Source organism: Astyanax mexicanus, chromosome 3, assembly GCF_023375975.1.
Source record: "Astyanax mexicanus isolate ESR-SI-001 chromosome 3, AstMex3_surface, whole genome shotgun sequence".
NCBI lineage: Eukaryota > Metazoa > Chordata > Actinopteri > Characiformes > Acestrorhamphidae > Astyanax > Astyanax mexicanus.
The window spans coordinates 33,608,751-33,625,478 of NC_064410.1; the positions used below are offsets into that span (position 1 = coordinate 33,608,751).

Genomic DNA, 16,728 nt, shown 5'->3' on the forward strand with positions numbered 1-16,728 from the left:
CTTCATCTGGTGGTCCTTTATCCACACCTTAATTGATCTAGCTGTGTGGCATGGAGCATTGTTCTGCTTGGGAAAAATGAGTACTCAAGGTTGGGGAACATTGACAGGGCTAAAGGAAGCAAGTGTTTTATAAGGATAACCTTGTGGCTCGATTCATGCGTCATTCGCAAAGACAAATCTGACCGATTCCAGTCTTGCTGCAGCATCCCCAGATTCTCCACCACATTTCAGGTCTTCCTCTAGTCATTATACGACCAGGTGTTGGGCGAAGCTGAAAATTGGACTCAGAGAAGATGATCATACATTAGTCCTCTTTGGTCAAATCCTTACTGTCTTTTGCAAACTTTAGCCTGACTCTTCTTTGCTTCTCATTTTTTCTAGTTTTACATAAATAGAACCCTGATAAAACTGTTAATTCTGTGCACTTCACCCCAGCTGCCATTGCCTTTCTTTTTGTGGGTCAGTTTTTTCATCCTGCAGTTTTTTATATTTCACAAAATAAGATATAGACACAAAATAAAACACCATGAATAACCCAACACACTTTGCACACACCCCTCCATCAAGAGTAAAAAAAAAAACAAATAAGAGATGTATACATATCCATAGAATATATATAGCAGACATCCACATACATCCACCTACATAAAAAATTACATACAAGCACTCAAAGCACCCCTGCATTATACTATGTAACAAATACCCATTCATTAGTTTATTTCAGGATAACTTATCTTTTATGAAAGCAATAGCTTCTGACCAGTATCGGATTGTAGCTGCTTTAGCACGATGTAATCTGGCAGTGGATGTAATCCAGCATGAGAACATCGAGGAAAAAATATACGTTTTATAAGAATTTTCTCCTCCAAACGGAATTTTAATATGGATTTTATGGCGGCTGTATGACATTTGAAGTTAACATTCAATCTCCAGATTTGAACATCATTGAAATCCTCTGGAAATGTAATCAGGAGAAAAGACAGATGGTCAAAAGCCATCAAGCAAAGCTGAACTGTAAAAAAATTGACACATGAAATCTGTGATTAAAAATCAGGGTTATTCCACCAATTATTGATTTCTAAACTCTATTTAGTATTAATGTTAATATTGCAACAGTAGTATTGTTTCTTCACTTCATCTTTTTTCATATTCCCTTTTCACAGGCTCAAAAATAATAGTACGATAAAGCTTAATGCTGCAATCTATTTGAGCTGAGATGTGGTAATTTCCTAGTTCCACTTAATGAAATCTTTCTGTTAAACCTCTTTAAGAAAAGCTGAACATCTACACCTCAATGACATCTGTTTGTTGTGTGAAGAGCCAAATAGCAAAATTAACGATCCCAATATTTAGCTTTGTACAGTTTGTAAATATTTAAATGTGTAATTGTTGTATGTCAGTAAAAACACAATTCTTACCAGAATAAGAGAAGTGAAAGTAATTGTGCTGATGTTGTGTTTTGTTCATGAGCTGATGAAATGATATGACAAAAGTATGTTCTTATTTTTAATGTGTATTTAAGTATTGAATTCATATGAAAACACTGTATAACTGTACATATTTAAATATATAAATAAAAATCATTCTAAGTGCATGTGAGTACTGTTACATTTTATTGTAGATGTAAAGTTTTAGATGCAATGATAAATGCTAAAATGTTAGTCACACCTTAGCCTGTGTCTGTCTTGTGTCTTGTGCTTGTCTCATTTGTAACCCCGCCCTCTCGTTACTTCTCTAGGTGTCCCTTGTATATGCCTGTGTATAAATATACACACTAAGAAAAGGAAGTACAGATTTGTACCTAAAAGAGAACAAAACTTGTCGCTGGGGCTGTACCTTATATTGAGGTACAAAAAAGTACCTTTCAGTGAAAGTCCTTTTTTGTACCCATGGTTTTAGTGCCAGTAAAGATTATAAAGATTATAAACATTATCATTTACTGAATATGGCTCAAAAACTTGATGATCCAAAATTGTCTGGCTTTTAAATAAAAAAAATGTGCAATTTAAATATATATTGTTTATTAGTACAGTGATACAGAATACTGAATGTACCTGAATACTGAATGCTGGTCAAATGGTACAAATTTGTACTTATTGCTGTTAGAAATGACTTTGTACTTCAGAGGGAACAAATCTGACCCTGTAAAGACCAGTATTGTACCTTTGAGGGTACAATTATGAAGAGTGTACCTTTGGGTACAAAAAGGTACTCATATCGTACCTCTGTTTTTTAGAGTGTACCATGTGTTTCTGTGTTCTCTGTTGTGTTCTGCTCTGCTTTATTGTGTGATTGCTGTTAGTTTGAGCTGCAGTCATGCTGAATTGTGTACGTTTCTGCTTTGCTTGCTTCAATTTGATTCTTTGTTTATTTTTTGCTTCTTTGTTTGTTAGACTTTTAGTCCCTTTTTTGTTTTATAGTCTGTTTTTTTCTTCATCTCAGTGTTTGTCTCTTTGTCCCAGTTTTTGTTCTTAGTTTTTGTTTTGTAATGGCTACTAATAAAAAGTTGAGTTGCATTTGCATCCTGCCTCTGAATCTTTACATAAAGTACAGCCAACTGAGGATGCAGCAAGTCTGTCATTGGCAATGCAGGAGCAACAGAAGTTTTTAGAAAGCCTCCTCTGCAAGCTACAAGATAATTAACCCCTCCTGTTACCCTCTTGCACATGCACTGAACATGTAGTGAACAGGCAATGGTGTTAGGCCTACTCTGCTCACATGAAGAACTTCCTCTTTACTCTTCTCACTTCTGTCTTTTTTTTATATAAATTCAACTCAGACTCTGTGTGAGCTTGACTCCTAAACTACACTGCCTTCTATGAGCTGTGAGAATGTGCCAACTTTGATTTAAATAATGTGGAATTAAAACACACTCTTTGTGGACACAATTCATTTTGCACTTTTACACTTTTGACATCCTTAAACATTTTTTTAGTGCAGAATGAGGGTGCAACATACATTTTTAATAGAAAAAGAAAGAATTTGGTACACAGCACTTCATTTAAGGGGCTTTGTAAAATCAAAACAAGGTGTAGTCTACAAATTAATTAATACATTAATTAATTATTTAATAAATTAATAAATTAATTAATTGGGACCAGTAATGCAATGTGGTGTTCTGAAATAACTAAACTGTGGGAGAAAGAGGAACATGTCTGAAGGCCTTCCTCAAAATCTAATGTCCTAAAAACATCTCTACCTTCCTCTATGACAAAATCTTTGCTAGATTGCTTTCTCTTTTTAACTTGGTTAAGTTTGGGCACCACTTATAAATTTTCTTTATAAAACATTGGTTGTTCAGATCAGCAATTTCAGTTAAACATATAGACACATAGCAGACGAACATAGTGATATATGAGAAGTGAAATTAAGTTTATAGGAATTGCAAAAAAGTGTGCAATAATTATGACAGGCAGACCCAAATCCTTATACAGGTTAATCTCAATACATTTAAATACTATTAAAAAGTTCAGTAATTCAACTTAATGACATTACATCCATTTCAAGCATTATTTCTTTTAAATGTTGATAATTGCTTACAGCTACTAAAAAAACAAAAAACCTTCAGTTACCAAAAACGTTAAGTGTGGGCAGTGTGCCAACATTATATCAACATTTATTTATTTATTCATTTATTTATTTCAACATTTATTTATTTATACTTATGTCATTTTTGGTCCTCCATAGCAGTGATGTCAGTAACGCGTTACTCTAATCTGACCCTTTTTTTCAGTAACGAGTAATCTAACGCGTTACTATTTCCAATCCAGTAATCAGATTAAAGTTACTTATTTAAGTCACTGTGCGTTACTCTATCTCTCTCTCTCTCTCTCTCTCCACCTCATCTCCTCCACATACACACACACACCGCTCCCTTACCCATTCCCCCTCCGCTCTTCCCCAATCACACGCGTCTCGCTTTCTCCCCTGTCTCTCTCTCTCGCGCTCGGCGTGTCTTTAGTTTCCGCCCGTTTTCGTTTTTCGCCAGTTCTCGGGTTTCGCCAGTATCTCTTTATAAAGGCGTTTTTTTGCGGCCGCGTCCCAATTCACTAGCCAGGGCACACAAATTTCCGGTGCTTTAAATGAACACTGTCAGAATTAAATCTTTCTCAGTAGTTGGGTCCGGTATGGGACCGCAGTCTGCAAAAAAATTTTATATGTTAAGTTAATTTTTTTATTTTTATTAAAAATATATATTTTTTAGGAAATAGTTCAACTTAATAGAGATAAATTGTTGCATTTTACAATAAAGGGAGTATTGGCAAAACTGGTTATAATGTTTATGTTAAGGCGGCGGGAGGTGGTGTCTGCAGCTGCTGAAAGTAACTAATAAAGTAACTTGTAAAGTAACTTAGTTACTTTTAAAATCAAGTAATCCATAAAATAACTAAGTTACTTTTTAAAGGAGTAATCAGTAATCAGTAATCGGATTACTTTTTCAAAGTAACTATACCATCACTGCTCCATAGTAAACACGCCTGCTTTTGTTTTTCACACTGCTAACCTGCCATGCAGTGACAGTGTCCGCTCACTCTGTCAACTTCTCCCTCCTTCTTAGCTACAAACCATGCAGAGTAAGTTTTGGATATCGTTTGACTTGCTCCAACCTCAAAATACACTATAGTGATGCCTTCTCTACTACAGGAACAAATATTTCCAACTTTTCCACTGAGAAAGTAATTATATGCGCCCAAACTGCGGTGCGCTTTCACTGCCTCCGTTTCAACAAGATAGCGATCAGATCTGCCTAGGTCACCTCTGGCAAGCGTTTTAAATCAGAGGAAAAACTTCCCTCTTAAATCCTTATAAAAAGAATCAGGAAAAGAGGTTTGATCACTTTTTACTAATTTCTGAGCATATGTTTGCTCTGTTTTCGGGAGACTTGCGAAATATGCGCTCTCATTTTGACAGCTCAAAAGACATACTTGAAAATAGCGCCACCGGAAGCGTCGAAGAAACAGACATGCGCAGTAGCTTTGTTATTGTTTTCCTCATTGAAACGGTCTATATGAGTGTAGGGAAGTGATGTACAGCTCAGAGGATTTACTAATCGTTTATATTAGTCACTCGCTCGTGATTATTATTGGTTGGACTACAATTTCTCTCTGGTCGCGTGAGATCACGTCACGCGTTTTCTGCCGCGGTACCGCTTGCCGCTAGGTCAAAAGAACCATGTTGAACTTTGACTGTGGTGAGCGGCAGCGCGGTGGAGGCGTGGTTATGGGCGGGGAAACGCACCGCTTTCCGCTCTGCTCCGCGGCAGCGACGCACCGCTTTACCGCTCTAGAAACAAATAAATCCTCCGCCGCACGTTCCGCGTTCAGTATATATATATATATATATATATATATATATATATATATATATATATATATATATATATATATATATATATATATATATCTTTATTCTGAGGGTGAGAGAAAGTTGCAGGTCTATAGAGGCTGTAGCGACACAAAACGAAAAAACACCGGTCGCAGAGGTGACGGGTTTTAAGGTGCTTGCACACTGAACGCGGTATGCCGCGCGGCATTCCGCTGTGCTGCCGCTCTGCTCTACGCTGGTCAGTTGCGGGTGCGTTGCGCTGCTGCTGACGCCAAGCGTCTCCTGCTGATAATAGGCGGAGTTTTCTAAAACCCATCACCTCTGTGAGCGGTGTTTTGTAGTTTTGAGTCTCTACAGCCTCTGTGCATCTGTATATGTTTCTCAGCCTCAGAACAAAGCTCTGATTCTTCTCTTCCTCCTGTTATCTCTATATGAGTGTAGGGAAGTGATGTACAGCTGAGGGGATTCACTAATCGCTATTATTAGTCTCTCGCGCACGTTTATTGTTGTTTGGACTACAGTTTCTCTCTAGTCGCGTGAGTTCACGTCATGCGTTTTCTGCCGAGGTACCGCTTGCCGCGAGGTCAAAGTTGAACCATGTTGAACTTTGCCCGCGGTAAGCGGTAGCGCGGTGGAGGCGTGGTTATGGGCGGGGAAACGCGCCGCTTTCCGCTCTGCTCCGCGGCAGCGACGCACCGCTCTACCGCTCTAGACACTATTGAATCCTATGGGGGTCAGCGTACCGCGCCGCACCTACCGCGTGCAGTGTGCAAGCACCTTTAGGAAACCCCGCATATTATCAACAGGAGACGCTCAGCGTCAGAAGCAGCACAGCGAAAACACAAACGAACAGGGGCATACCGCGTTTGTTGTGTAAGCACCTTTAGCCTGACATTACTAGCACAACTCCAGTAGCTACATTACACGCGTTACCATGGAGACCAGTGGTAACGGCGTCGCTGTCGATCACGAGTGCAGCTGGGACCCGAGCACGGAGCTGCCGCCGGTAACCGAGCTGAGCCCGCGAATATTTTTATATTATTATAACTATTATATCATTAATAATTAACAGAAATATCGCTATTATTAACTGTGCAAGAGAGAAGATCCGCTGAGCTACAGACCCCAGATCAGCGCAGGTTTTACATACCAGCAGGTGCTCTGTACACAACTACTCTACAGGTAGATACTGAGCGCTAGCTGGGTTAACAGCTTAACCAGCCAAGAGTCACAGAGTTATATCCACCATAGAAAACACTAACGAGGGATACAATAAATCTAAATATTTAATATTCTATCTAAAATATTTTCAAATGGTTTCTAATCACTGAAATAAACAGGAGGCTAGTTCAGGTGCACACAGTTAGAGGAGTGAATCTTTTAGCTGTGTGGTTGTTCACACAGATTGGGAAGCTCTGTTAACATTGTTACCTTATCAATTTCTCCAACTAAACAGACTCTCTAATGACAGATTTCTCTTTCTGTCTTTCTTTTTTCTCTTCTGTGTGTATTTGTGATGGAGCCCCAGCTCTGCCCCTAACAGTCAGATCTGTGGTTGGGTCGTCTGATGACTGTTCACACAGACTGGTAAGCTCTGTTACTATTGTTACCTAATCATTGTCTCCAACTAAACACACTATCTAACCACACATATATACTTTAACCAGTCTTGCTAAGCACAGATTCCTCTTTCTATTGTTCTTTTTCTTCTTTTGCGTGTATTTGTGACTGAGCACCAGCTCTGCAGTGAACAGTCAGATCTGTGGTTGGGTCATCTGAAGACTGTTCACAAAACTGGTAAGCTCTGTTTACATTGTTACATATTCAGTCTCTTTAACTAAACAAACTCTTTAACTGCACATATACTGTAACCACAGTCTTGCTAATCAAAGATTTCTCTTTCTATCTGTCTTTTTTTTCTTCTGTGTGTATTTGTGATGGAGCACCAGCTCTGCAGTTAACAGACATGTGGTTGGGATCAATGATGACTGCTCACACAGACTGGGTAAACTCTGTTAACATTGTTACCTAATCAGACTCTCCAACAGACTCATATATAGTCTACCCAGTCTCACTAAACACATATTCCTCTTTCTATCGTTCTTTTTTTTCTTCTGTGTGTATTTGTGACGGAGCCCCAGCTCTGTACTTATCTGTCAGATCTGTGGTTGGGTCGTCTGATGACTGTTCACACAGACTGGTAAGCTGTGTTACCACTGTTACCTAATCAGACTGTCCAACTAAACAAACTCTCTAACCACACATATACTTTAACTAGTCTCACTAACCACAGATTTCACTGCTCTGCAGTGAACAGTCAGAATTGTGGTTGGGTCATCTGACGACTGTTTACAGACTGGTAAGCTCTGTTATTATGATTACCTAATCAGTCTTTTCAACTAAACAGACTCTGTAACTACACATATACTCTAACCAGTCTTGCTAAGCACAGATTTATCTTTCTATTGTTCTTTTTCTTCTTTTGTGTGTATTTGTGACTGAGCACCAGCTCTTCAGTGAACAGTCAAATCTGTGGTTGGGTCGTCTGATGACTGTTCTCAAAACTGGTAAGCTCTGTTTACATTGTTACATATTCAGTCTCTTTAACTAAACAAACTCTTTAACTGCAAATATACTGTAACCAGTCTCGCTAATCAAAGATTTCTCTTCTGTGTGTATTTGTGATGGAGCACCAGCTCTGCATATAACAGACATGTAGTTGGGACCAATGATGACTGCTCACACAGACTGGGTAAGCTCTGTTAACATTGTTACCTAATCAGACTCTCCAACTAAACAGACTCATATATATTCTAACCAGTCTCACTAACCACAGATTCTTTTTTTTCTGTCGTTCTTTTTTTTCTTTTGTGTGTATCTGTGACGGAGCCCCAGCTCTGTACTTATCTGTAAGATCTGTGGTTGGGTCGTCTGATGACTGTTCACACAGACTGGGAAGCTCTGTTACCACTGTTACCTAATCAGACTGTCCAACTAAACAACACTCTGTAACCACACATATACTTTAACCAGCCTCGCTCGCTAACCACAGATTTCTCTTTCAGTCTTTCTTTTTTCTCTTCTGTGTGTATTTGTGTCGGAGGACCAGTTCTGCAGTGAACAGTCAGATCTGTGGAGAGATCAGCTTATCAAAACAATTCCACGGTGAATGCATGCTGCAATTAAAGCTAAAGACCAATGAAATATTAGTGTGTGTGTGACCTTTTTTCTTTTTACTGCACTTTACTACAATGACATCTAAGCTCATGTGTTTGACAGTTATACTATAACCATGATTTGCACACAAGCAGCAGGTAACAGACTGATAACAGAATCTGAAACAAAACTGATCCTTTTAGTTATCAACACCTTTACTAATGAATTAACATAATCAAATAGTTGTGTTTACATTCATATACACAGAAGTACACTTGCTACACGATGAGTGTAAGATTCAGCAGTTACATTTTCTGAACGATTTAAGCTAAATTCAAAATTAGAAAATTGGAAAAAATTTCTATTTAGTATAGTACAGAAGAAATGGGGTTTGATCCAGTTTTTCGATTCAGAAAAATTTTAAGAAAAAATAAAAAGTAAATCTCTTCTCATTTTCATATTTTTAACATTTTCCATTATTGTAACACAAATCGGATGGTATAATCCAACAAACTTTTGTTACAAGATGCAAAAAATCTCTAAAAATCTGATTGTAATGGGCACAGAGGGAAAACTACATTTTATAAAACAAATTTCTAAAAAAAACGTATTTCTTCTACACTGCACTAAATGTAAAAAAAAAAAAAAATAGTAAGTTTTTACATTCAATTGTATTTCTTTCTTTTTTTTTTTTTTTGCATTTAGCCTCAAATGGTGAGAAAAATAAAATGTTAAAGGTTACCCTAACCCTACACAATGTTTGGAGGGAAGCAAGCCGTGGGAGTATTATTAAGCTGGGAGCCGCGGGTGAAGGAGTTTCACGGTAAGTTCTTAGTAAGTTTTTTTTTTTTTTTTTTTTTTATCTCATTCAGTAATACTACAGCCTGCTAGAGTAGTAAACTATATGTGTCTCATTTTAGCGAATGTTTACCTTACTCACCTTTAGCGAACAAGTTAGCGTTAGCATTTTCCCCTGAGTTTTCCCTTACACTTTTAATTGTTACACCTTAAATGTGGCAGCTCGACCAGCAGGTTTAGCTGAGCTAAAGTTGGCGACCAGTTCTATTTTTTCTTTCACTCAGTGTTAACTTACTAGAGCCTGCAGGGGTGTTTAAACAAGACATGTCTTATTCTCAGTCATACATTTATATCTCACTTGTGTTTATCGAGTTTTCCGTTCCACCTTAAATGCGGCGACAGTTAGCTAACTAGCCAGCTAGTAAGAGTAAAGAAAACCAACCCAAACATTTTTAATAGTAAATAAATTTAAAGCCTTTTTAAGGTGTTTTCTGACTCGTTGCGTATAAGTGTTTGAGAATCATGTAAAAGTGTATTTACGTTACATATACTGTTGTTATTAAATAACTGTAATAATAAAAATAATGTAAATGTTGTATTAATTAACCTAGAGTAACTTACATATGCACACTAATATTTTTTTAATAATCTTAGGTTGTGTTACCTAAATGCTGCTTGGTTTATCAAATAAATAAATTTGATTGATAATGGATTAATCAAAATAATAATCAACATAAGTGATTTTAAGTTATTTTTAGGGCTGGAATAATATCTCCAAATAAAGACTTTTTTTTTATCTTCAAACACCGACTTAGTATCTCAAAATAACCACTTTGTATAAGTCAATATTATTTATAATATGATAAACAAACACATTCCATGCTATTTTATACACTTCTTTCAGGCATTTTCATGCAAGTCTCAGACATGCTGGTCCTCCTCCTTAACAGTAGGTGGTGCTATTGGCCCATTTAAAAATCTTCTTCCCTGTAGAAAAAGCGTCCGCACTGCTGAAATAGGGAAACCTCAGTGTGAATCCCACAGAGGAGAAACAAGTACACGGTCTGAGGTCCTGTCTAAGGTTCTGTCAGGTGATTAAAAAATAATAAAATTATTCAAAACAGTTAATTAATGTAATTAGTTAATCTGTATTAATCACACGTTATTACATTCATCAACATTCATTTTAAACTGTACAGTTCAGTTGAATTTTAGCTGAGGAGCTAAAGAATGAATAAATTACTAGTATAGACTTAAAAGCTCCCTGTAATGAACATCAGTCAGTAACAAATACTGTGAATACTGTATATCTCTTTCACCCCTAAACCAGTTTTTGTAGCTGCACCGTTATTCACCTATGAATGACCAAACAGTTATAGAAGACAGTCACACATGCTAAAGGTTATTTTTAGGAGATTCTAGGCTAATTAAATATGTGAATTACTACACTACGCTAACACACTCAATAACTACAACCTAAATACTTTTTTTACATTAATGTAGCTCAGTGCTAGCTAACAGCTGTATGCCTGTCCATTACTCTTATGCAGTCTTTAGAAATTCTATTTTTTTTGTGTTTAATATCTAAATTCCTCTTTTATTTTCTTAATTCTGTGATTCCTTGCATGTTTTCTAAATCACAGTGATCCAACATGTATTTCTGTAAAAACCGAATTGCTTAATTAATATGTATTAAATTAAAATAAAAGTTTATGGAGGAGCTGCAGCAACATTTGCAAAATCTTACGCATCACATTTTACTCTTTGCTTTTAATGCAACTAACATTAGCAAAACAATACCTGCGACCCACCACAAACTGATTCTGTTCACACAAACTAAAGCAGACGCACTAAACGCAGTGTGTGATTAGCCGCATGATTAATATCTGTGTAATTAAATTACAGTTCAATTTTAAAAATGTTACTGTACCAAGTCTGTTCTGAAAATGTACAGTAAGATATACAGATAATAAAAAGTAATAAAATTAAAAAGTAATAAAATAAGTAAAAAAAAGAAAGTAATCTACTTGAGTAATAATAATAATAATAATAATAATAATTAAATCTTATCTCCAAATAGAAATATTACAAGGAAATGAAAACCTTTTCTACAACTTTTTAAAGTGAATGAAAAAGCGTTAAAAAATGTTTTGTATAATAACGTACGTATATGCCAGTCCATTCATCATGTTTAAACAAGCGGCTAAAGCAAACAACTTCAGCTACTTTTATGTTAAAATAAATATCAAATAAGAAAATAAAAAAGGTCAAATTGAAGTATTGGATAATGTATTATTTTGGCAGTGATTTATCTTAAATTGCAAATAATATTATTAGTACTAAAAGACAGACTAAAACACACGTGCCTGCAAACGTTCTTTTAAAATTCCCATCTATCTTCCACTGCATGCCATGGTGAGATAGCACACACACAGGCTTAAGATTCTCCACTGGGGGGCTGTGGTACTCAAATAACACTGTTTGTGTGTCATTACAAACCAGAGTAAAACATCAACAGCAAAATCTCACAAACACACCCTCTCACTCAATTAGAAATAAACATGATACAAGCAGAGATCTCTTTAGTCTAGAATGTAATCCTTGCTAGTAATCACTTTATTTTAAATTATACCAATCATCTAACTACTTAACTTTTCACTGTAAGTGTAGCAAATTTGTTTGTTTCATGATAATGTAAAGCAGTTAATCAGCTGCTATGGGCTTCTCTAAGCAGCTGCCTAGGACTGCTTAGTTATTCTGCATAGAACTGACTCACAAAGCAGTGAATGGTATAAGAAGATGATCTAAACATTTAGTTTTCTTTAGTTTTTTTTTGTAATCACATGTTTGTGTCACAAACATTGTGATATTTAAAGTGCTTTAATGAGAAATCATTGCATCAAATTAATGTAACACACTATATCCTGTGATGACACATGCTGGAAACACAAATTTGAACACACAAAAAAAATTGAACCTTGGCACTAACTGGGGCCTACATATCCCAGAGAGAATATCTATGTGGGGTCGCTATGTGTGAGAACTGAGAATCAGACCAGTTTTTTCACTGGTTCCATGTTGGTCTCACAAACGGATGTCAGAGAAGGGCCCCAACTGGGCTGTACAGTGCACATAAGACCTAGATAGGACCCATGTGAGATTAAGGTAATGATTAAGGGATGAATTTATAAGTTCCAGTAACAACACGTAGAAAGCCCAAGGCCAACTGGAACCCACCTAGCCCTTGTTGCACCATGTTGACTGGTTGTTAGTTAGCAGTGTTAAGGTGGTTGCACACTTAAGACGCCATGGAGCCTTCTACAAATTTAAAACCGTTATTCTTAATGCAGTATGGCCATGTAGTGCTTTTTTATTGTTACATTAAACTAAAACCAGAACAAAGCTTCAAAACAGTTCCCATCAGAAAAATACACTGCCTGGCCAAAAAAAGTCACACTTTTTTGGTTGGACCACTTTTAGCTTTGATTACAGCACATATTTACTATGGCATTGTTTGCACAACCTTCTGCAATGCCACGACATTTGATATGTATGCCCAAAATTGCCTTAAATTTTCCCTGAGATCTTGTATTGATGATCAGAGAGCATTGCGTAAAGGCTTCTCCAGCACATCCCAAAGATTTTTAGTGGGGTTCAAGTCTGTATTTTGAGATGACCAATGTGTGAAAATGATGTTCCTTGCTTTCTTAACTGCTTCTCCCAATCCCTTGAGTTCCCTTCACATTGTGTGTGAAAAATGCTCTTACTTTTACTATTATACATATCCCTGAATTCTAGTGTTTTTTCTATGATTTGATTTCAAGTCCTTACATTTACATGTGTTCATTCATTGTTTTGATGCCTTCACTAAAAATCTACAACGTAAATAGTGATGAAAATAAAGAAAATGCATTGAATGAGAAGGTGTGTCCAAACATTTGGCCTGTATATATTTCACATATATATTATGTGAAAAAGTGTTTGCCCTCCCCCCAGTTAAAACAGTACTCAGCTGTGGTTTATTACACCTGAGTCCAATTTGTCTTGCCACACCCAGGCCTGATTATTGCCACACCTGTTCTCAGTCACCAAATCACTTAAATAGGACCTACTTGACAAAGTGAAGTAGAGCAAAAGATACTCAAAAGTTAGACATCATGCCAATATCCAAAGAAAATCACAAATGTGAAAGAAAGTAATTGTATCAGCATGGAAAAGGTTATGAAGCTATTTCAGAAGTTTTGAGACTCCAGTGAACATTGGTGAACCTTTCCAGAAATGTCCAGCCGACCAAAATTACCCCAAGAGCGCAGCGACAACTTGTCCAAGAGGTCACAAAAGACCCCAAAACAACATCCAAAGAATTTGGTCAAGTGACCTGAATCCTATTGATATGCTGTGAAATGACCTGCAGAAAAATCAGTTTATGCTGAAAAAAAACTTCAATGTGACTGAATTACAACAACTTTGGAAAGATGAGTGGAGCCCAAATTCATCCACAGTGCTGTGAAAGACTAATATTTAAATTAGTTTTAAGATCTAAAACATTGAAGAGTGACAAGCATGCAAAAAATAAGAAATAATTAAGGGGGCAAACACTTTTTCACACCACTGTATTTGTGATTCATCGCACCTGCAACTGTCACGTCACACTTCAGCAGGGACAGAGAATACATGTGTAGCCTAGTATAAAGATGATCTGTGGCAGGGACTCAAGAGAACTTGAGCAAAAGGTCCCAAATTAGTTTCTTCAATATAATTGCATTGTACTAAAATGAATTAATTTTCAATGGGCAAATTTGCCACTGAAACAGGAAGTCAAGTGCATCTTATTTTTCTTTTACATAATCATTTTTATATAGCATTATAGGCATTATGTCTTTTTGAAAAATGTGTTTTGGGGAGGGGCGGTAATGCACTATAGGCTCCTGTAGAGGGTTTTCCATCCACCAAGTTTTTGCGCATTTTGAAAAAGTCAAAAATTCGAAAAAAGCCCCAAATATCGCAAAACTATTTTTATGCTAGGAGGGGGTGGAAAAGTTAGAATATCGCATCGCCAAAATTCGGAAAAACTGGATGGAAAAGGGTTTTTCGCATAAAAAATGACGTATCAGGCCTCAAGTCATGTTATTCTGTACCATGTGATCAGACCTAAAACATGGCGGGACATGCTTGTTTGGCGTCCTCTCCCACGTTATCTAAAGTTTATTCGCATAACTGTAGTGAATGGAAACACGGCTTAATTCGCATTTTTTTCTGCCGAAATTTGGAAATTGCGCATTCTTTTTTCGAAAGGTTTGGATGGAAACCAGGCTAGTGATGCATCCCAAGTTTTGTCCCTAATGGTATTATTTTTTTCCCTTACATTACTTTTATACTTTAAGTCGTTTTTAAAGCAGTACTTTAACACTTTTACTTGAGTAAAAAGCTTGAGTTAATAATTTAACCGGAGTATTGAAGGTGAATACTTTTATCACAGAACAGACTAGTAGTCAGAGCCGGAAAACGGGTGGGACTAGAAACAAACAATCCACACCGCGGTAACTTCCGCTCTGCCCCTCTCATAACCACCATCACGGGGCGTGGCTGATCTTTGTCCTACGTCAGAGCGTGAACCCCGCCCACCAGGGCTTTCGGTCTGTTTCCCCCTTATTGCATCCATTTTTTTCTGCATTGAAGAAATCTCCAAGAATTTATCAGCCGCGAGAGGGGCAGGGGAGGACGCCGAGGGGTAGGGGGGGCTGAGAAAACCGCAGCACGAGCAGCAGACGACGCGGGGGAGAGGACCCTTCCACGGAGGGAGCCGCCGCTATGGGTTAGACTGGACGGACCATGATTGCGAGCTAGAGAAGGCAAGAAAGCTTGATTTTGTTCGCCCGGAACGGTGGGGCTGGCGGTGGCAACGGGTCCTGGCGCTGGCGGTGCACGGGGAAATGTGTGCGTGAGGCGGGAAGGCTCGGTGCGGAGCACCGCTGCTGCTGGACGGACGGATGGATGGGCGTTTAGTTAGATAGTTATTTAGCTTAGGTTAGCTAGCTATCGTTATTTGTTAGAGACGGGGACGGGACTTAATTTATGCTGAATTAATTATTACTACATGTTCACTGTTGGTGTCATTGGGTTTATGTGAATATATTGATGGCTACGGTGGTGCTCACCTATAGCTACTGAAGGAAGGAAGACATGCAGGCAGGCAGACAGACAGGCATGCAATGCAGGCAATGCAGGTGGCAGAGCAACCAACCCTTCCTGGGCACCATTAATTAATGAGAATATATAACTAGCTAGCTAGCGTTAGATTATAGTGTATTTGTGGTGGCTGCTGCATTCATTCATTCATTTATTCATACCAATGTACTCCTCAAGATACCAGGCTAGCTAGTTTATAAATATATATATATATATATATATATATATATATATATATATATATATATATATATATATATATATATATATATATTTTTTCTTTCTAACCTAACCGTAGCTGGGTATGATGTTAAGTTATGCACCACAGGTGCCTATGGACAGTATGGACATTTTACAGCTCTGTCCCTTGAATTAAGCTAGCCCTGTGCAGTGAGTGTTCCTGTAATTGATTGAACATGTTTTAGCCTGTGTTTGTTTCCTACACCCATATGCCAAATGAGACCCTGCTTTTCTCTCCAGGAGCCTAAAGATGTCAGCTCCTCTCGGGCCCCGGGGCAGCCCGGCAGCTCCTCCGGACATGCCGGACCTGAGCCACCTCACCGAGGAGGAGCGGAAGATCATCCTCTCGGTCATGGACCGACAGAAGAAGGAGGAGGAGAAGGAGCAGTCCATGCTGAAGTGAGCCATCATTTCCTTCCTTCCTTGTATTCATTCCACTGCGGCTAAAGCCCCACAGCCAGCGTGCTAAGCTAGCGGCTAACCCACCCCTGGAGCCCGCCCGGAGAAGAGAACCTGGTTAACGCTAGCGTTAGGGTTAGCTAGCTGAAGTTGTTGGTTGGACGATGCTCGCAAAGCCCAACTCTCAGCTGCTGGGGGGCAGTTTCCCGCTCCACCTTAAATAATGATAGACTAATGATAAACGGTACAGCAGCAGTCACAGCCTGGCACTACTTATGGTGGACCGGGAGAGAAAATGTGTGGGAGACGCTAGCTAACGTAGCGTTAGGTTGTTAACTAACCTTGCTGTGCTGCTGCAGTGCTGCTGTGCTGTGCCCTGTGCTGTGTGGAAAGCTGCTACTGCTGGTGTGGTGGAAAGCTGTCATTTTGGCCTCCGTATTTTATATGAGTCTCTAGAAATCCTCTAGAAAACCAGTCGTGCTGCTTTTACGTGGGGTGGGAGCACAACAAACAAACAGCCAGCCAGTCTAAACGTGACACAAGCGTGTGTGTGTGTGTGGGCGTTTCAGCAAACGTCAAAAGCCCCACAGTGCTGCTGCTGCCTCTGCTGCTGCTGCTGGT

General features: G+C 38.2%; 1 protein-coding gene and 1 long non-coding RNA gene across 5 annotated transcripts in view; both read left to right on the top strand.

Moving 5' to 3' along the window:
- The first annotated feature begins 6,797 nt into the window (after positions 1-6,797).
- LOC125799511 (uncharacterized) lies at positions 6,798-8,519 on the top strand. Its single transcript, XR_007438484.1, has 2 exons — positions 6,798-8,077; positions 8,435-8,519. It is a non-coding gene; the product is annotated as an uncharacterized LOC125799511 (long non-coding RNA).
- A 672-nt stretch (positions 8,520-9,191) lies between these two features.
- rims2b (regulating synaptic membrane exocytosis 2b) overlaps positions 9,192-16,728 on the top strand; it is a 208,186-nt gene continuing 200,649 nt past the window's right edge. For 3 of the 4 annotated variants that reach the window (XM_049476387.1, XM_049476388.1, XM_049476390.1), the window contains exons 1-2: positions 9,192-9,304; positions 15,949-16,107. In XM_049476387.1, the coding sequence (XP_049332344.1) occupies positions 9,210-9,304; positions 15,949-16,107 (254 nt within the window). In that variant the 5' untranslated portion in view covers positions 9,192-9,209. Of the gene's footprint in view, positions 9,305-14,986; positions 15,132-15,948; positions 16,108-16,728 lie in introns of those variants that run through there. The other variant, XM_049476389.1, reaches the window with a different exon arrangement.